This window comes from Protopterus annectens, chromosome 6.part0, assembly GCF_019279795.1.
Source record: "Protopterus annectens isolate FY-2018-M chromosome 6.part0, PAN1.0, whole genome shotgun sequence".
NCBI classification, from domain to species: Eukaryota; Metazoa; Chordata; order Ceratodontiformes; family Protopteridae; genus Protopterus; species Protopterus annectens.
In genome coordinates, this window is record NC_056737.1 from 938,318,745 (window position 1) to 938,341,099 (window position 22,355).

Here is a 22,355-nt window from a genome sequence, read left to right on the forward strand (position 1 = left end):
TTATCATGATTGTATTATTATGGTAATTCAGGCACCAAATGGAATACTGGCTAGGCTAAAAATGGCCTGCAAAGGCAGTTAGCCTACTACTTTTCTGTGAACCTGTAAACCTGTGCCATTCATTTGTCAAGATAGGCTGTTAACATTTGCATTTTCAAAGGGTTTGTGAGGTCATGGACACTCCCAAGTTAATACTTGCAATGTCTGCGTGCTGGAGTTATTGCAGCAGCTCCATTGTCCAAGTCCCATCTGCCTCCATATAAGACAGCCCCTAGTATGTACCCCTCTAGAAGTATTATTGTAAATGCCTTACCTTCTGGTGAGATCCATGTGTAAAGACGTCTCTTAAATAATGAATTATCTTGGCAAAATTTTACCAGTCTGTGTCCTGCTTCATTTTGTAATCCAAGGGCAAACATGCCCATTATTACTGTTGTACTTTAACTACCAACTTTAGCATTCCAGTCTCATGATAAATTTAATCTCTCTCTCTCTCTCTTTTTTTTTTTTTTTTTTTTATTTCCAAAAAGTGCAGCGGGTCATCACAAAACTAATCAACCTCATCCTCTTCAGCATAATTTGCTGGAGCATATACTTGTATTGCTGGAATGCTGAATGGATTGCCTTTAGTCTGATTGAGATCATGTTGTCATTTTTGTGTTGTAGCCGAGTACGGATTTTAATACACTTTTATTAACTATGATGGTTGTTCCAAATCTCCTGCAAGATTCTTGTCCACAGTAGAAACTCTGATGATAATCTGATGTAAAATGGTCCATTCCAGTCCATTTTAGTCCACTGATCCCAACCTATCAGTGTTTATTCTTATCATCTGATAATCAACCACATATAAAGTTTGTCTTGCTTCATAGTTCTCACTTCGGGTTCCAGTGGTGTATGATTCTGTGCTGCATTGGAGTTTCCTTTCATCTCTGAGCACCTGTACAGATAGCCTTCCATTTGGCTTTAATCCATTTACAGCACTTGTCATTACCTCTATATCTACTCATATTTGCTGTCTGCTTTTCCACAGTAGTATGCTGGACACCTTCAGACCTGAGAGTCTCATCTGGTAGTGTCATTTTGACATGGCTCTGGTTGATTTTGTCCATGGTCCAAGCTAAGTGCTTAGGGTAACTTGGAAGGTCGGTGAGACCATGACTAGAAAAAAAGAAACAGAGGCTATAAAATCTGGCCTGTACACTCAAGACAGGTGACAATTTTCCTTGGACTAGCTAGGTTCTAGGATGTCTGTGCCTAATTTTGTTATTATTTAATTGTCCTCTGACAGCTATCACAAGAAGAAAAGCTTCTGTGAAAGTGCAGCAGTCTCTTGAGACAGGACATTTAATAAAGCAAACAAGTATCCTTTTTTGTGAATCTGTTAGTAATCCCTGATTTTCTGAACAGTTTACCTTAGCAACTGATGCATCAGAGATGAGTTTGGAGGTAGTGCTGGCTAAAGATATTCAAAATTAGGATCACTCAGTTATATTAGAAGGAAGGTAAGCAGTGCAGGAAGGACATACTCAGCACTAGAAAGAGAATGTCTCACTATTGTGGGACTTCCATGCCTTGAAATACTATATCTAGACAGGCAATTTAATTTGGTAACAGATAGTGTCCCTTTGCAGGAAGCTAGCTGTTCATGTGGTGGAGCATCTGATTGAAGTTCTGGAAGTGTGGATGGAGACAGTCCATTTAGAGCTAACCTGTGCAGTGTAATCTGAGGGAACACTTGCTCACAAAGCGGGAAGTAGCTCCAGGAAGAAGACTACAGCCATGGATATTTCCTTTCCAAACAACTTCTTCCCTGGAGGGGGTTGTGTGAACCGAACACTGTTGTGTAACTAAGATACTGTTTACTTTATTTGAATCTGCAATGCCAGGTGTTCTAATATTTTGATTTGTTGGCATATTGAATAAACCTTTGATCACTGTTGCAGTATTCACTACATGTGGGATCTTCTGCCAAAGATAGCCCAATGTCTGGCCAATATACCAAAGCCTTTACATTCTCCCAGCATCGTGAGTTAGATGTATGTTCCTTGCGCATGTGTAGGGCATAAAGATGATGTACACACTCAATGTTCAGAACTGAATGCCACTGTTAAACATTGGTCTGAATGCCTTTCACTGAGCTAGTTTCTTTTATGCCCAAGGTGGTCACTTTGTTGTCATTTTATTAGGTTGTCCAACTACCTTCCCTTTTTTCCTTCTTCTCAATCTGCTAGTGAAAAGGTTCTTTACATCTTGGATTTACATAGACAGTTCAGATATTATTTGGATAAAACTAATGCTCTCCACAAATCTGAGCAGCTTTTTGCTTCTCTTAGTACCAGTACATTGGATTTGGCAGTTTCTAAGCAAACCATCTCCTCCTGGATTTTTAAGGCCATTTCTTTTTGTTATTCCTTTCATGTTAAGCAGCTTTCAGCTTCAGATCAAGCTCATTCTGTGAGAAGAGAAGCCTATTCTGGAGCTTTCTTCAAGAGTATGGATATTAGATCCTTTCTAGAAGCTGCTGCTTGGTCCTCTTTCCACACTTTACTAAACATTATTAGTTGGAGATCATTTCCAAAGCTGGTCAGGAGTTGCCAGGGTTATCCTTCATGTGTTTTTGAATGGTTCCTTTGTGCCCCCCCCCCTTTACAGTTGCTTTGGTAATCTCCCATTTGTAATGAATACTGCAACAGTGATGAGGAAGGACACAGTACAATGGTGTAAGATCTTACCATAACAGTAGCTGTCTCACTTTTCACTGTCGCAGTATTCAGTCCCTCCCTCCTGCCCCTTTTCTCCCTTTTTTCTGTTGGGCATACGCTTCTGGCCAATGGGGTCTTTTCCGTTCTTGCCTATTTCTCTTCCATCCTAGATGCACATGTCCTTCTTTATCCTGGGGCACTTCACTTCTGAGTATTGAGCATGTGTACGTCACCTTTATGCCTTACGCTTGCATAGGGAGCATACACCTGATGTATGATGCTAGGAGGATGTAAAGGCTTTGGTATATTAGCTGGACATTAGGCTAACCTTGGTAGGAGATACCACTTGTAATAAATACCGCAACAGTGAAAAGTAGGACATCTACTGTTATGGTAAGATCTTACACAACAGTACTTTCTGTGTAGTCCTGCCTCAGTGCCTTTTTGGACACACACACATGGGGGCACTACATTTGAGTGAATGTTACTTTAGTCTACATCTGCTTAGATGATAAAATTTGGTTGACTTAGCAGGCAGTTGACAGCTGTGTGAAATCTCGGGGTTGGGGAATATGAACTTAACCCAATTCTGTGTAATGTCAGAGTTAGTATATGTAATTAGTAGGGGTGTTTGGGTTAAACTTTTTTTTTAGGTTTTATTTTGCATGCACTGACGTTTTTGCTGGGCACATTCATATCAGTATGTTGATGTCTGCGATTTCAATGGTTTCTGCTCAACTTTTTGAATGTCATTTTTGATTTTATTCAGTAAGTATATATATATATATATATATATATATATATATATATATATATATATATATATATATACACACACACACACACATCTTAAAAAATATAAATATAACTCTCTCTCTCTCTCTCTCTCTATCTCTCTCTCTATATATATATATATATATATATATATATATGTATATGTATATAGAGAGACAGATATATAGACACACACAAACTCACACATACCTACATTAAGTCAGTCGAATGTGAAGTAGAGCTACACTTTTGGCTGATTAATGGTTTTGTTGATTTGAGTACAGGAACAGTTTTTGTTTGTTGGGCTGATTATTGTTTCATGGCAGTTTTGACCATGATGTTAGTATATATAAGTAAGTGGGAGTGGGGAAGTAGGAGCAATGCTACCCCCCATGTAAACAGTTTCTTTTGATGTTGTGCTTTTCTGAGTTTTTTTTTTAACCAAAATCGTAAATGCAAGGCTATTTTGCTTGTTTTTGTGGTTGACTGTAGTATGTGCAGCTGACCATTGCATAGTCAGTGCTTATACAGTGGGTCTGAGGTGTAGTAAATGAAATATTAGGTACTCTGGGTTTTATGGATGCATTTCATATTGAAATGTAAAACCATGAGCATGAGATAGTTCATTTAGTGCATCTTGACATTTCTAAAGATTCTGTTTAGCCATATTTTTCTGTTTTACTTTTTGTGAACTGTGCCAGTTTCCTTTGATTTTAAATGGATTGTGGTATTGTACTATTTTTTTTTTTTATACAAAGGCTGACTAGTGTAGTAATTACGTATTGTGAGTAGAATAGATGTAGTAATGGCTGGTCACTGCAAGTGATTTATTTTCTTTCTGTTTCATTTGATTGATAAGGAAAGGAGTTGTGTCTATTCTTTTGAAGAGCGCATAGCTGCCATTAGTGAGAGATCCATGTGTTCAGTATGCTTGCACTTAAATCTTTCAGAGAGGATTACTTGTTATGTAATGGGGGTTGTGTTGTTCACATTTCTGGTACTCCTATTCACTAACTTTCAGGTTATTGCTGCCTTTAAGATTAGGTATACTGTGAGATATTGCAGTCTCGAGCTTAGCATGTATTCATGGCGTTGTACTTTCAGTGCCATTATTTATAGGATTACAAATGTGGTCCTCAAAATTTCAACATGCAGCTTTAGTTTGGGTTATTCTTCTTTTTCATCCACAACCCATACCACTGCTAATTATATATACTAACATGGGATCGCGGAATATGGGGAAATGGCATATTCCCCATCCATGAGAATTGTGCAGTTTCGCACAGCTGTCAGCTATTTGCTTAGTCAGCCAAATTTTGTCATGTAAGCAGATACTGACCAAAGCAGGATTCACTCAAATTACATATACGTGTGTGTGTGTGTGTGTGTGTGTGTGTGTGTGTGTGTGTGTGTGTGTGTCTGCATATGTAAACTAAAGGACTGAGACTGATGAAACTTTGTCTGGTTATGTCTTGCTGCTTTTTTTTCCAACAGTGGCTATGGAGATTCATCACAGTTAAGGATTCCCTAGGATCTAGGGCCCTATCCCTAATTTATATTTTAGCTGTTTCTGACAATTTAATTTGCTTTAAATTTAGAATCCTTATTTGAGTAACTATAGCCCATCTGTTCTTTTAAGATTCAGTAACCTAGCTCAAATAGAGGACTGGGTCTCCTGCTTAAGAAACTAATTGCACTCACCTTTTTGGCTATTGTTAACTTCATCTCTCCTGTATCAACAAGCCTGTACCAGATGGATTCATCACATTGTGGGAGCCACTAAGGGAAGTGTGTGTGTGTGTGTGTGTGTACGTATTTATATATGTCTATATTTCATATGTGTGTATGTATATATATATATATATATATATATATATATATATATATATATATACACACACACACACACACACACACACACACACACACAATGTCTGTGTGTGTGTTACTTTTTATTTTAATATTGATGCTGTTTATAACTGCTGTTAATTCCTTTATGAATTCTAACTTACTTTTGTGTTGTTTGTATGCTTAATATCACTTTTTAGCAGTTGTGGGGCTTTTCTAAAGTGTTCTATGACTTGTAATGGGAAACTAAAGATTCTGAGTTGTTAGTTGAGCAGTAACTGTTTTAAATGTCAGGACTCATTAGACTGAGTTCTAAAAAGTGGAGACTGAATGACCAAAAAATGGGACTTACATATACTAAGTCTGACATGCCATTTATGCCATTTCTTAGAATATTCCCATTTCTCCAAGGTATGGAAGTCTTGGAGTTGGTATATATAAGTTTGGTGAGTGTGGGGGTGCAGGGAGGGCTTGCCTTCCCTGCAAAAGATCGATTTTCGAGATTCGCTCTTCTCCTGTGTTTTTGGTCTTTTCTTTTCGGCTGGTCAGCACTCGACATTTTGAGTGCCGACATTTTCAATAGAGAGCTCAGTTGAACACTAGACCTCTTGTTTCTTTTGTTTATCATCCCATGAATCCCTCTCTTTCATCTCTTTTTGTGGTTAGATGCTTTATGAAAGGGAGCATTGCATGTGAGATCTCTTTGAAAGCAAATTCATCCTTCCTGAGATCTCAAGTATGTTATTAAAAATTGCCCTTATCTCCTTTTGAGTCTTGTCTTTCAGGCTGATTTGAGGTTCATCAGTTGGAAAATGTTTTGCTTATTGCTCTGATATCTGCAAGGTGAGTATTTGCCTGAGCTACTAGCTAGCATAGTGGGCCAACCTCATCTGATTTTATAGAAGAACAGTTATTTATGTATTAGTCCTTCTTTCATACTAAAAGTTGTTTTTGAGTTTATGCTGAATCTAGCCATCAGTCTCCCAGTTTTCTTCCCGGAACTTAAAAGCAAGGGAGAGAAGATTCTGCATGCACTGGATGTGTACAGGCAGCTCAGGTACTACCTTGACAGAACTAAGCCATTCAGGAAAGCTGTACAACTGTTTATTTCCCATTCTGGGGCTAAGAAGGGGCAACCTGCCTCAAATCAAATGATTGCTCATCGGTTGTCTCTTCAATTGTTTTTTGTTACTTCCACCATGATAAATGTATTCTATTCAAGGTTAAGGCACATTCAGCCAGAACCATATCTTCTTTGGTGACATAGTGGAAAGAAGTAGATTCTAGAAGCAGCAACCTAGTCCTCTGTTCATACCCGTACAAAGCACTCAAAACTGAATTCTTTCTCAGTTTGCAGAACAGGCGTTGCAGAGACCATTCTCCAGGGGCTCCTGGATTCTTATCTTTCCTTCTCCCAGGTAGGGTAAGCTTTGGGAATCTACTGATATGTCACTGAGGCAGTGTGAATGATGAAAACCTATTTACCTGTAACAGTAGATGTTCAAACTTCACACTGCCTCATTGGCATATGGGGTTCTATGTCCTGCACTAACCTCTCTAGCAGTGGTTCAGAGTTCAGAATCCCCCTTCTGACTCCCTTATGCAACTGTACTTTTATTAATAATGGCAGTTAACTTGTCAGACTTTAATCAAACATATTAAACAATGTATTGTGCAGGGTGCAAACCCCCTTACACCCATAATGTGTGGGGGGGGGGTGCTGCACCCTGTAAATTCCTGCATCTGTATATATACTAACAATGGGGCTAAGAAAAAACTTCTTGCTTTCGCTATTTTGCCTCACTGTCTATAGTCTGCTGCATTTGGTCAAACTGTGACTTGAAACTGCAAAACTCAGTTTCAGTTCATTTATTTATTTTAAGTTAGCAAAGCAAAAGTTGATTTTGGTCATACTGAAATATCTGTACACCTGGATTATTTGACCTAATATCAATAATTGATCCTTGGATTTGCAGTCGCATCCATAATACCCACTCCTGGTGATGTCTCATCGCTTGCAACCTTGTTTTTTTTTTTTTTCCCATTTTTTTAAGACTTGTTTTATATTGTAACACAGACTTTGTTGGGAAGGGAAAATAGGAGATTTTTTAAGACTGAGCTGAACAGCCTCCCCCACCACTAATATTATCTTCACCTTGTGACAATATGTGCCGAATTTACATTTTATTTATGGTTCACTTGGCCTTTATTGTGAATAGTAGCTGTGTCCCAAAAACTATAGTACATATTTAAACTTGTAATTTATAAACAACTTCCCTTTGGCCTAGTTGCTATATTTTTTTTCCTCATAGGTCTCTAAGCTTCTGGGCTCCAGTGTTCATCTGATAAACAAGGAGCTGATTGCACTATTACAAGATGAAGCCATAGAGGTGAGTAATATTTATCAGTTTGTAGCTCATTTAAATGCTTTGATTTTTAGAGATGTGTATTATGTGCACATTATTTTAATAGTATGTTTTATTTTAGTGTGGTATATTTAATAGACTGAGCATGTTTGAATGCACACGCACACACACACATGCACATACACACAGATTTATATCTTCTGCATATGGGTGACTGTTGCAGTCATCGTATTGGGGAAATCTGTTGTAGGCTGAGATTTGACATCCAGACTTTCAAAGTGAACGCTCTTCCCCCTGATATTATCTTCAGCTTGGAAGTTCTCAAGTACCTACTAAGAAAGTATTTCTGCCCATGCCATATTCAGTTCATTGTCACCACACTGGTGAATGTTTAGTTTGGTGCAAGAAGAAACTATCCAATAGTAGTATAATCTAGGCCTGAGACTAAAGACTGAGCAGATATGTAGCCCTCTGAAGATCTATATTTTGTCCTTTTTCCTCAATATAGCTGTAAGAAACATTGTCAGAAGTGGAAATGGCAGCATGAAGATAGTGGAAGGTGGTGGTGGGGTATTGTTAAATCACGATTTTACTTCATCCAGCATAGAGCAGCTGCTAATGTTCCAGCCTTCTCCCTTCCCAATATCTCCTTTCTTCCCCATATCTTAAATTATCCAAGACTCCACTTCCCTCAGAACCCCAATGTATGGGGCCAATATAGTCTCTAGGGGTTACACACCACAAGACTTCACAAACTAAAGAAAAAAGGACATCTCTTGTATGACAATGGACAAAGAAAAAAATAATGACACCAGTTCTAATAGAGATGCAGGCAGGCTCAAGGTACTCTAGTGACGGTTCCCACAGAGCTGGATAAAAATGTGATGCTCATCATTCATACTGTCTCAGTGGCATATGAGTCCAGTACCTGCACAAACCCAGACTAGCAGCTTTCCAGCACACAGAATATGCTCCTCTGACTCTCTGTGTAAGGGATTGGTTAAGCCCCTCCCCTGTTACAGAAAGTCAGTTGTTCAGTCTTTTAGAGCTAGCTGTTGGACTCGCATTGTTGAACCTCGTCAGTAGACTGCATTGGTGGAGTACAGATTTCAGACTTAGATAAGATCCATTTGAGAACTTCCATTTCTCTTTATTATTATATGCTTTTGATTTATTTTTGTTTTAACACACACACATGTATATGTATGTGTGTGTGTGTGTGTGTGTATATATATATATATATATATATATATATATATATATATATATATATACACACACACACACACACACACACACACAGACGTGTGTGTGTCTCTTGACTATTTACTACTGCTGCTAATTCATGTAGGAATTCTAGCTTACCTTTGTGTTTGTATGCTTAATTCTTCTTTTCTGCAGTTATGGGGCTTTTCTAAAGAGTTTATGACTTACCTTGGAATTTGGAAAACTGAAGTTCTGTGGTGTTAGTTGAACGTTAGGGACTGCCTTGTTCTTGTAGAGCAGGGTACCAAGAGACTTCCTGTTTCTGTTGTTTATGTTCTTAATTTTGAAATCATGTCAGGAAACAGTGCACTTTTCTTCATTTTATTGATATTTACTTTAGATTTAGTAATGATGTAGCTTTTTTTTATTGTTAAATCTTAATTTTACTGCATATTATTTGCATTTTCTGTGAAGATGTATTTCATTTCTGAGAAGAGACTCTAAGTAAGTGCTTATTTATGCTGCTTTAAAAGGTTTCTATTTGATTTAAGGGCATATATTTGATTTTTTTCACTGTTTGAACAAGTGAATTTTACTTGGTGTTGTGACTTTGTGTGTTGTTGTTGAATCCAGTTGCACCTAAGAAGAAAAACATCAACTAAAACATGCCTCAGCTTACAGTTTGTGAATCGGTGGTTGCCTTAAGCCGGCCTACAGACCACTTACCATTTTCTGCATCATCCCCTGGTGTGAGTCCCCAACCCTCTATGGTTCGGGAGTTCAGACAAAGTCTGCTGGGCTGTTCCTTTACCTTTGGGTGCAAGAGAGGTCTGCGTTGAGAGACTCCTTGACAGACATAATACTCTGTTCCCAGATATTTTGTCCTCCAGTGTAGTTCATAGTAAGAGGAAACAGAAACTTCACCACATGACAGGCAATTAGGTTATTACTGTGCATAGGGCTGATGTGATTTTCTTAGCTAAGTGTGTATTACAGAGAGCTAAATTACAGAGAGCTAATCTCAAAGGCTGTGATCCTATTCAGAATGACTTTGGGGCTATCTTCTCATCAGTGTAGCAATACTGCTTTTGAGGGTCTATATTACCAGCAAATACCATTTGGGCTGCACTAAATGGTCGGAAATGTGAAATGTCGCAAGCGTAAACGGAAATCACCATAGGGAATATTTTCCCTTTACCTCAATGTAGTGCGATCTCGGAGTTGGAATATTTAAGTAGCGGAGGGATGTGGGGGGCGCAGGGGGGCTTGCTCCCCTGCCCGGAGCGTTTAGGTAAGTTGTTTTTCTTTTTTAAATTTTTTATTATATGTACTATGTTTTAAACATCACTCATATGGTGTCAGTCATATGAGAGTCTATGTTTAAAACTTTCGGACATATAATATAGACCCGATTTTGATGGGTACCCTGATGCAGACAATAATAAACACTTTAAGTCCATCCAGTCTGGTTCTTCATAAGGTGAACAGGTTTAAAAAAACAAACAAGTGTTCACCTTTTGACAGATGCTAGCTAGATTTAGAGATGCATTTAACAGGATACAATCTGGAGCTATGCCAGAGATTGGCAGAGTTTATTATCTTATTAAGGATGAGAACAATCTCATTGTGGGAAACGGCCATTTCCAGCATCCCCGCAAACACCAGCTCACATGGCGGAAGCCATCTGGTGAGGACACGGCCATATTAGACTACATCCTGGTCAACTGTTGCTTCCGATCTTTGCTGAAGGATATCCGTGAGGACTTGACGGTAGCTCAGATCATTTCCTTATCCATGCTTGCAAAATGCAAAGCACAGCTCATCTCTGCCAGCCAAGCTGGACTGGAAGCAACTGATGGTCCCCACCTGCAAACAGGAATTCTAGATCACACTGTCAAACCAGTTCACAGCATTAGCCCAAATGGAGGACGTGAATGAGGCAGAAAAATAAATATCAAACTCCATCATGGAATGTGCCAAATTGCTATGCCCAACCATCCTTCACCGAATGCAGTCATGGATATCTGATGAGTGCCTGGATCTCATAGCCGAGTGAAAGCAGGCAAAGCTGTCAACTTCAAACGATACCAGCAGCTCATTCAAGAAGTTTGCCAGTGGTTGAAAGCAGAAAGGGAAGCATATTGGAGCCATGTGGCAGCTGACCATGAGGGGGTGGCATCCAGGCACATGTACCACACCCTGTACAGCACCCTCAAACGATTGAGTGGGAAGACCAAATTCACCAGTGACAACATCAAAAAGTGAAGGGGACATTCGTGCACTTACCTTGTGAATGCCTGAAATGCAGGAGGGAATTATTTCAAGAGCTTTACAACCATGACTGACTTCATGGACCAATCCACCAGCTATCAGTCTCCCTGAGGCCCTAATCACTGATGCAAAGCCAACAGTTGAAGATATGAAATCAGTTATCAGAACAGTGAGAAATGGCAAGGTACTAGGAGTAGATCAGGTCGCTGCTCAAGCAGTCAAGGCTAGAGGCGATTTCCTACTCCATCAACTTTATGCACTGATCGAGCTGCTATGGGTTATGGAACAGATACCATCTACATGGAAGAAGGCCTTCATATTACCCATCCACAAGAAGGGGGATAGTAGGGAATGCAAAAACTACTGCTGCATCACCCTGCTGTCCATCATCGGCAAAGTCTTTATGAAGTTCATGCAATCCAGGCTGCAGAAACACTGTGAGCAAACCAGCAGGGAATAATAGGCTGGATTCAGATCTAACAGAATGCTACACTCAAATCTTCACCATTCATAGGCTAGTTGAAGAAAGAATCCAGTGTGGACAATGTACAGTTATTGTATTTATTGAATTCAAGTCCAAATTTGACTGTATCCACTGGTTTGCCCTCTGGATGACATTGGAGACTGAGCGCATGCCAAAGAAAGTAATCAGATTCCTTCAAACATTGCATAATGGTTTATCCACCCAGGTGCGCATTTGGAATGAACTGTCTGAAGAGCTTACCATCCAGACTGGATTCCGTCAAGGGGGTGTGGTTTCTCCACTGCCTTTCAACATAGTGATGGATGCCATCATGAGGAGAGTATTTGAGGGCATGAGCAGAGTCCAGTATGATGAAGCCCATTATGTGACTGATCTGATGTTTGCTGATGACAGTGTCATTTTTCGCATACAGTGATGCCGAGGCAACAGATACTCTCTGTGACATCACCCACATCGCCCAATCGTATGGCCTATGGATAAACTCGGACAGGACCAAAGTGATGGCAACCAATGTGTTACAAGCTACCATTCACCTCGAGGGAGTTCAGATCGAACAAATGCAAGAATTCAAGTATCTGGGTTTGCTGGTCCAGGATAAGAATGTGGCATCAACAGATGAAGTTCATAGCAAGATTGAACAAGCCACTGCAGCATTTGCCTCGCTCAAGTGGTATCTATGAAAGAGGACAAACATCTCTATCACCACCAAGATTCACCTTTTCAGGGCACTGATCTTGCCAATTCTTCTTTATGAATCGGAAGTGTGAATCCTCCTCAAGCCAGACCTGAACAAGCTTGAGGTTTTCCAAATGTGATGCCTGCTTCAAATCTTGGGAATCTCGCTTTGTGACCACATTACAAACGAGAGCATCTCGACCAAATGTGATCATCAGCCAGTGATCAGTGAACAGATCCAGAACAGGTGGCTGTACTGGTTTAGACACGTGTGCAGGATGGACATCTGCCTCTTGCCATACAGACTATTATGGAGAGAGCTGTCTGCAAACTGGAGAGTCCACAAATCTGCACCAAAGAAGGAGTGGGGTAAACAGGTTGAAAAGGACCTGAAAAGCCAGTGCCTCTACCTACAGAAGGCCAGAAACATTGCCATGGACCAAACAGCATGGAAAGACGTCATGAAGGAAGTCTGGAATCCAGAGGCACCCACAGCGGTGTACTGACTAAGGGGCTGGCCACCAGCTAGGGACAGAAGAAAGAAAGACTGAGGATGAGATTTCAAATGTTTTGGCTCTTCCTCCTTTGTTACCAGCTTTAGAAGATGTCTATAAAACTGTATGTAAAACTGCTTTGGCTAGTGAACCATTTCCTAAAAAGGCTATGAGGAAATAAAAGGTGTACTCTTATCTTGTAGCTGTCTCTGCTCCTTTGTCAGCTGACCCAGCCAGTTTCTCCATCTGCCAACTCTAACAAGACAGCCTTGGCCTCTTCTAACCCTGCATTGCTGGATAAAAAAAATGGCAAGTGGTAAGAATCTCAGAGAAAGCAAAGATGGCTCAGTCTATTAATTTAGTTATTACAATTTTATATTATCAGGACTTCATGTGGAAATCTGTTTTGCAACTTGCTTACAGTTTAGATGACTTTGCTGTATCTTTGTGTGTTGAACAGAAGTGTTATATGGATGAGAGTCTTTGTAGTGTGACTTAGTTTTGAAACGTGCTTTGAGGAGTGTATTGGAAGATGTGAACACAATTTCTAGAAATGCATACACTTCTGTTGTATTGAGAAGATATGCTTGGATGTTCTTCATCTCACATTGCTGCAGTCCTTACACTTGGGTAGTCCGCTGTCCTCGGTCGGCCCGAATATCAAAGTATAAGGCTGACGTCGGTCAAGGCGCATTTGACTGACATCAGGACGTCAGGGTACAAATGCGCATGACCGACGTCATATCCTCAGTCTTTTTTGCCGCATGGTCCGATGCAGAAGCAGCATTGCAAGTGCCGGTTGGCGTTCTGAGATTTTTCGATTTCGAAGTTTCAGACCGAGTTCAAAGTTGGCTAAGTACCCGTTGGGGAATATTTTAGTTTTTCTTGCCTCAGTGATTTACCGGATGTCAGAAAAAGTCAATAATTGCATTTCTTGTGGGAAACAGATACCGCATAGAGATTATCATACTTTGTGTATTCCTTGCTTAGGGTCTGAGCACGACGTTGTTGGCTGTCGCTCTTGTGCTAGATTTAATAAACGCACTATAAAGAGAAGGTTGGATTGTGCAAGGTTAGTCTTTGGGAAGCGGTGTAATTATAAAATGCCGTCGGATGCTCCGACGCCCGCTTCTTCGAAGAAGCGCAAGGACAAGGCAGTTAAGCCTAGGCTAGAGGAACCGTCTGTACCGGACGCCGGTTCTTTAGAGGTGTCGGTGGAGCCGGTGGCTCCGCCGGAGGTTTCTTTGTGTTCCCAGGGTGAGACCTTATTATTGCAAGATGTGGCCTCTCAGGAGGCAAGTCAGGCTGAGGGGGCTTCTCAGGTTACTATACTCCCCTCCCTTCCTAGGGTGGCTAGGCCCTCTCCTTCTGTTTCAAAGGCTTCTCCCAGGGGCAGGCCAGGTTTGGCTTCAGTTGGTGTTACCCCTAGCTCTTCAGGTACTGTGCCCAAGAAGCATATGCTTAAAATGGCTGAAGATTTGATTACTTTAATTAGGGGTTCTATGCCCCCTCCTGATAAGAGACCTAGGTTGGAGCCTGAGCTGGGGGGTTTTGAGCAGGCTTCAGATGTTTCAGAGTCTTGACTGAAGACTTGCAGGAGTACTCTCCTTATTCTGATTCTGATGTGGATGATTCTACTCCTTCTGCTTCTCCTCCTGAGGATTTTTCTTTTTCAGAAACTCTTCATTCCATGAGGGAGCATTTCAAGTGGGAAGGTCAGGACTTCTCTGATTCCAGGAAAAGGCTTAGGGAATTTTTGTTTTTACCCCAGCATAGGCCTTTGGCTATACCTCCTGTTTTGGATGTAGTAGAAGATGTTTTTACAGAGGCTTCTCTTAATCCTGATTCTTTGCCTCCTGCTCCTGTTAAGCCGGATAGGTATTACAGGGTGCCTGAAGCTCATAAGTATCTTTTTACGAGTCCTAGGGCTGACCCAGAAACTGTTAGTCAGGGGCCTAAGGGTGTTAAGGCTTCTGTTTGTTAAGAATCCGGTTCCTGCAGACAAAGAGGCTAGGGCCTTGGATAGATGGGGAAAGAAAGTTTATACTTCTTCCACTCTTGCTATGAGGGCTTTGAATTGCCAGTTTCACATGTTGAAATACCAGAACTATCTCCTTTCACAATTAAAGTCTAAGGTTGATGCTCTGGCAGTAGGTATTGATTGTAAAGAGTTGCAAGATTTAGTGCATGTTTCTGAACAGGTGGGTAAGCATTCTTTGCAATGTGGTTTTGATGCTGTACAGGCCTCGTCTAGGGTGGCTGCCACTGGGTCAGTTCTTCGCAGGCACGCCTGGCTAAGGGATCAAAATTTGTCTGAACATGTTAAAACAAGGATTTTAGATGCTCCTTTACAATCTGACGTGTTGTTTGGTCCTCCTGTTGAGGCAGTTTTAAAGAAAATGGAAGACAAGGCTAAGTCTATGCAGACTGTTAAAGATTTTTGCAGGTCCAGCCTCCAAAGTTTAGTAGAAATTGGCCTACTAAGGGGTGGACGTATCCTTCTTATGATTCCCAGTCTAGGGGTAGATCTAGACGTGGTAGGGGCAGAGCTCAGGGCTCTTTCAGGCCTAGAACAGGAGTTCTCCTGCACAGTCTTCGGTGAGGGCAGGGGTCAGTCCTTTCGTAAACAGACCCAATGACCTACCTTTTCAGCTGCCAGAGCCTTCTCGTCTGGCAGCACCTTTGGGAGGAAGGTTGGCACTTTTCAAAGAAAATTGGAGTTTAATTACCCAAGACAGATGGGTATTGGATATCATACACCACGGTTACAGGTTTTATTTCCATACCTTGCCTCCTTTCAAAGGCATGCCAGACGTTCCTCCTCAACAAAGAATAGAGGCTCACAAGCAAGTTTCTCTGTTACTCCAAATAGGGGCCATACATCCCAGGGTCCCTATGCCAGAAGTGGGCCTAGGATTTTATTCTCGCCTGTTCCTAGTACCAAAGAAGGGGAACACGTGGAGACCAATTTTGGATTTATCTACCCTCAACACTTATCTGGACATTCCCAAGTTCAAAATGTTGACGTTACAGCAGCTTTTACCTCTGCTGGGCAAAGATCATTGGATGGTAACTTTGGATCTCAAGGAGGCTTACCTTCATGTTCCTATCAGACTAAGTTGCAGGAAGTATCTGCGTTTTCGAGCTGGGACTTCTCACTATCAGTTCTCTGCATTGCCCTTTGGCTTATCTACTGCCCAGAGTATTCACGAATGTTCTGGCTCCAGTGATAGCTTTCTTCAGGCTAAAAGGAATACATATCTATCCTTATTCGGACGACTGACTGATTCTGGCTCAAGGAAGGAAGAGCTTCTTCATCATTTGGAATATGTGATAGCAGTGCTAAGATGCCTGGGGTATTCTGTGAACGAAATAAAGTCCAGTCTAGTACCCTCTCAGGACATGTGCTTTCTGGGTGTGAGACTGAATACAGCATCCCAGATGGCCTTTTAACCCCGGACAAACAAAAGAGTCTATCCCTTTACTTCCATCAGCTATCTCATCAGTCCGGGCTGACTGCAAGGACAGTCCTTCAAGCCTTAGGGTTCATGGCATCTTGTATTCTGGTGCTTCCCAATGCCAAACTGCATATGAGGAAGCTGCAATGGTATCTCAAAAATGTATGGACACAGCACTGCCAGGATCTAGACACTGTCATTCAAATAATACCTTGCATTCAAAAGGAATTTTGTGGTGGGCTCAGGAATGTCACCTAAACAAGGGACTCTCTGTGACCCGGCCAGAGGCGAGTCAGATTTTAACGACAGATGCCTCAGACAAAGCTTGGGGAGCTCATCTAAATGGAAAGTGGATACAAGACAAGTGGCCTGCCAGACTACAACATCTACATATCAACCTGAAGGAGATGTTAGCAGTCCAGTTTGCATTAATAGCTTTCAAGGATTTACTTCTTCCAGGGCAGGTGTTGATTCTAACAGACAACACAACTGTCATGTGGTACATCAACAAGCAAGGGGAACGCATTCTTATCCTCTATGCAGGCAAGCAATGATTTTGTGGGAGACTTCTCTCAGTTTACAGCTCAATCTTCAGGCAAGGTTTCTGCCAGGAGCACAGAACTCCTTAGCAGATGTGTTGAGCAGACAATTATGGATCCCCACGAGTGGAAATTGGATCCTCATGTATTTCAGAAATTGACAGTGTCATGGGGAACTCCAGACATAGATCTGTTCGCTTCTCCACTAAACCATCAGCTGCCAAAGTTTTGCACAAAAAGTTTCATCCCACAGCTTGGAAAGTGGATGCTCTTTCTTTCAATTGGAGCAATCTTCATGTGTATGCCTTTCCTCCTCTGCCTCTCCTCCCAAAGGTACTTCTAAAGGTCAGACAGGACAAGCCAAGGATGATTTTAATAGCTCCAGATTGGCCTCGACAACACTGGTACCCATTACTGAGAAGTCTGGTACGGAAGCCTCCATGGCCTTTGCCTTCGATTCCACACCTGTTGTCACAGGAGGACAGTCATTTGCTGAATGTCAAACTTCACTCTCTTCACCTAACAGCCTGGCATATTCTGTTTTGAACCATAGAGGGTCTCAACTTCCACAACAAGTTTTGAATGTGATTTTGGAAGCTAGAAGGCCTAGTACAAGGAAAGTGTACGCAGATAAATGGAAGAGATTTTTATTTTGGAGTGCAGCAAAAGATTTTGATGTTTCTGAGCCTAATTTGAGTGTGGCTCTTCAATATCTTACTGAGTTACTGGACAAAGGTTTGTCTTTCTCTTCTATTAAGGTTCATGCTGCAGCAATTTCGGCTCACTATGATTGTGTCCCTCCATTGTTTTCTCATCCTTTGTTCAAGCAATTTCTTAGAGGGGCAAAGAATATAAGGCCCCCACGAAGAGCTCCTACTCCTGCTTGGGATCTCAATTTTGTGTTGGAGAAACTCACTCTACAACCTTTTGAGCCTGCAGCTACTTCTGAGTTGAAATATTTATCATGGAAGACTGCTTTTTTGTTGGCAATTACCTCTGCAAGAAGGGTTTCTGAATTGCAGGCCCTTATGGCGGTTGAGCCTTTCTTGATTTTCCATAAGGATAGGGTATCATTACGTACTAATCCTTCCTTTATGCCTAAGGTGGTTTCTAGTGTGGCTTTAAACCAAACTATTCATTTGCCTACTTTTTATGCAAATCCCCAAAATAAAGGGGAAAAGATTTTGCACACTTTAGATGTACACAGGCAGTTGCGTTATTATTTGGACAGAACTAAAGGGTTCAGGCAGTCTCAGCAGTTGTTTGTTTCTTTTGCTTTGAGTTCTCAGGGCAAGCCTGTGTCAAAACAAACTATTTCTAAGTGGATTGGGTTTTGCATTGCTTTCTGTTATTCCCATCATGGCAAGGAGGTTCCAGCTGGGATTAGGCCTCATTCCACTAGGGCTACTGCCACTTCAACAGCTTTTTGAGGGAGTGGCAACCAAGGATATTTTGGAGGCAGCTACTTGGAGTTCAGTGCATACTTTCTCTAGGCATTATCACCTGCCACTTTACTCTAAATCCAGGGCTGGTTTTGCCACTGCTGTTTTGCAGGGCATGTTGGCAGCTCCTGCTTCCTTGTAGTTAGCCATCCTCCCTTACCTCTGCTTTGGGATTCTACCCAAGTGTAAGGACTGCAGCAATGTGAGATGAAGAACATAGTACAGTTTTGTACCTACCATAAATGTAGATGTTCAAGATCCACATTGCTGCAGTCCAATACCTCCCTCCTTCCCCTCTGCAGTTAGAGGTGGTTGGGTGGGTTGGGTTGTACATATTGTGTATATTGTATATATTGTACATATAGTTAGTGCAGGGGTGGTTGGTTGGTTGTTTGCTGTCTTTTGGTTTTGACCTTTATTTTTAGGGTCTTCTGACATCTGGGGCAAGAAAAGACTGAGGATATGACGTCGGTCATGCGCATTTGTACCCTGACGTCCTGATGTCAGTCAAATGCGCCTTGACCGACGTCAGCCTTATACTTTGATATTCGGGCCGACCGAGGACAGCGGACTACCCAAGTGTAAGGACTGCAGCAATGTGGATCTTCGAACATCTACATTTATGGTAGGTACAAAACTGTACTTTACATAACCAGATTTTTTCATATTCCTAGGTCCTCCCCTAAGAAGGCGTGCAACTTCAAAGGGAAGAACAAATTAAAATCCCAGTTTAACAAGAGGTCAGTGTACCAAGAGGAAATGGCAGGAGGATAATGCTTCCATACCATATTAAAGGGGCTACTTTACTAAAAAATATCATTCCCCTGTTAAAGAAAAGACTATGCCAACACTCAGGGCATCCTATCCCTTCCCCCATTCCTCCTGTCTTTTTCCCTTCCCCCATTCTTTCACTCAACCCAACTTCATGGCCACAGATGATCTCTGACAAGTGGGTGCTGAAAATAATTAATTGAGGATACTCTTGACTTGACAGTGGACAGAAAATCCCCCCCCCCCCAAAACACACACACACATACCTGCTAGACCAAGTACATCTGTTGTATCTGTTACTACTTCAGAAGTTGCAAGAAGGAGTTGTAGAATAAGTTCTTGCACCACAAAAAATAGGATTTTTCACCAGAATATTTTTGGTCCCCAAAAGAGCTATAGTGGAGATCAGTGTTAGATTTGTCGTACCTAAATACCTTTTGGAAAGTACCTAAATGCTCACCTTGTAGACAGTCCTACTCCTTCCAGATCCCTGTTCCATGGTGCCGAGGATTGCTGAATATCTGGCCAGCAGACATCAGGCACTGTACATCAGATCTATGTCCTACATCCAAAGCATAAGGTACATATGTGTACGTATGTGACATAAGAGCACCTATTCCTTAGAACTTCTTTCCCACCAGACCAAAAGCTACTTTGAATTCAGTCTGCAAGACATTTGTCGAGTTGGTTAAGATACCGAACCTACTAAAGGTTTCTTCCTTCCTACCATTTTTTTCTCCTTTACTTTTCTACTTCACATTTGCCTTTTACATGTAATCTAGAAGGGGGAAATATGACTGTGGAAGGGCTGTGTAACACAGTTGACCCATTTTTCCTGTCAAAAAGAAACAGAAAACCAAGCATGTATCTTCTCCTCCTCAAATTGTTTTGGATAAGAGTGGTTTACTGGGTCTGTCTCAGGGTTTTATTCAGGCTATTACTCCTAGAATAGTTTCTGGTAAAAGAAAGAGGGATGCCTCTTTTCTTGAAGAGACTCAAGATTCTGAATCTGAAGCAGGGTTTTGTCCTCGGATATCCGATTCAGACGCAGAGGAGAACTCTTTTTGATTGTCCCTGTGGAGATTTCTCTTTCTCTGAGACTATTGCTAGAATGTTCCATTGTTACAAGTGAGAAAACACTGAGGTCTCTCAGTTCCTCAAAAAATACTATGCGTTGTTACTGAAGGATTTTCCAGAACCAAGACCCATTCTTCCTGTCCTGTTTGCTTTAGATGATGTGTTTTTTACTGCCTGCAATTTTCCTGATAGACAGCTGTCCCAAAAAGGCAGATAGGCTGTATAAAGTTCCTCAGTTTTTTTAAATTTTTTATACAGTATTCTCAAACCTGACCCAGTAGATGTAGCCTTTGTTGACCCCTTTGCTGCTAAGCACTTAGTTAATTCCAATCCTACTGTTTCTAATAAGGGTGGGAAAATTATTGATAGGTGTGAGACAAAAGTGTATACTTCTGCAACTCTGAATTTTAGAATTTTAAATTGTCAGGCTCATATGATTGTTTATTTTGAAAAATTATGAAAACATGAGGAATATGTTATCTACAGTTTCTTCTTGTGAAGAAAAATCTGCTTTAAATAACTTAGTTTCTTCTTTTGCACAGGTCACTACTCATTGTTTGTAGTGTTTATATGATTCTGTTGAAAATTCTTCCAGGGCTATGGCTCCTGATACAGTTTTAAGGAGGTTTGCTTGGCTGCATTCTTAGAACCTTCCAGATAATGTTAAAAATGAGATTGTGAATTGTCCCTTAGATAGAGATTTAGTGTTTGGCTCCTCAGCTGCAGAGGTGATCAAAAAGTGTGATGAAAGAGGCAAGTTGATCCAGGGAATCTCTTAAGATTTTTCAGCTCTACTTTTCCAAATTGTCCAAGGGATTTTCTTTCTCCTCATCCATTTTCAGCAATAAGCAGAATAAACAGCCTCAACAGAATTCAGGTAAACAGACATTTAAGATGCAGTGGCAAGTAGGTTCCAAAAAGAAGTCTCAAACCTCCTAATACCAAAGATCACTTCAACAAGTCTGAATGACTGATCATGCGACCTTGTGACCCCTCCCACCCTGACCCTCTTTCTCTTCCAGGAAGTCTGAATCTCCATTTTTCTCTTTGGCAACAGATTGTCTCAGGCAAATGGGTTCTGAAAACCTATGTCTCTAATGGACATAGGTAACCTGTAAATGGTTCATCACCCAGGCCCATGCTTACACTTATTAAGGGTATCAGAACTTGTCAGAGATCTGAGATGCATGGCTAGGCTTAAAAAGGCCCTTGTGGTCGTTAGCCTGGTAAACACCTATGAACCTATTCATCAGGGTTATAGATGTCAATGAGAGGAAATTCTAATCATGCAGATCAGTCTGTTTTGTTTCCACCTGTTCTTCACATGCTGTCCCAAGGAGTGATAGAAACAGTTCCTCCTTCCCAGGTGAGGAAGGGGTTTTATTCATGGATGTTCCTAGTCCCAAAGAAATAAAGCTCTTTGAGACCAGTTCTGGATCTTTCTTTCCTAAACTTGTTTGTGATAGTGCCCAAATTCTAAATTGTCACTTCACAACCTGTTACCCCTTTTCCCTCTTTCAAGTTTTCTGGCAACACTAGACTTAAAAGAAGCTTATCACATTCCTATTCATCCAGACTTTATGCGTGTCTTAATGTTTTGTGTGTGTGGATCACATTATCAGTTCTCTGCCTTACCTTTTGCACTGTCTACTGCACCAAGAGTATTCACAAAGTGTCTAGCTCCAGTAATAGCTAATTGCAGGCTAGCGTGTATCCACATTTTTTTCCGTATTTAGATGACTTGCTTATCTTTGTAGAGCATAGTGTTTTTCAAAATGTCAGGAATCGCTCTCTTAGGTGAGAGATCTCTTGCACAACCTGGGATTCCAAGAGAACATTCAAAAGTCTTTCTTGCCTCCCTCACACAGGACTTTGTCAACTGGCCACCTCAATTCAAATACCTTTTCTTCCACAAGAAAAAAAAAATATGTCTTTATTTAGATCTGTTTATAAGGTTTTCACTCAGACTTCAGTCACTGCAAGGGAATATCTCAGGATTTTGGATCTCATGGCATCTGTGATTCTCATGACAGCCCTGGCAAGACTCCACATGAATACGATACAGTGGTATCTGAAATTGGTTTGGTCCTTTGGTCTCATCATAGTCTTGCAGATCTTCCCAAATACATGGCAGTGGTAGCAGCCTGTCTCAGGTTGCATGGGTCCTTGGTGCTCCTGTACTTGGATGACTGGCTCATAACGGCCACCACAAGATAGTCTAGTTCACTCCAGAGATTCCTTATTT

At 41.1% G+C, this 22,355-nt stretch overlaps 1 protein-coding gene across 1 annotated transcript in view; it reads left to right on the top strand.

The window, feature by feature from the left end:
- Positions 1–22,355, top strand: part of PPP4R4 (protein phosphatase 4 regulatory subunit 4) — a 2,733,238-nt gene that overhangs the window by 1,696,502 nt on the left and 1,014,381 nt on the right. The window contains exon 12 of the mRNA XM_044073596.1: positions 7,640–7,717. Coding sequence (XP_043929531.1) covers positions 7,640–7,717 — 78 coding nt within the window. The remainder of the gene's footprint in view (positions 1–7,639; positions 7,718–22,355) is intronic.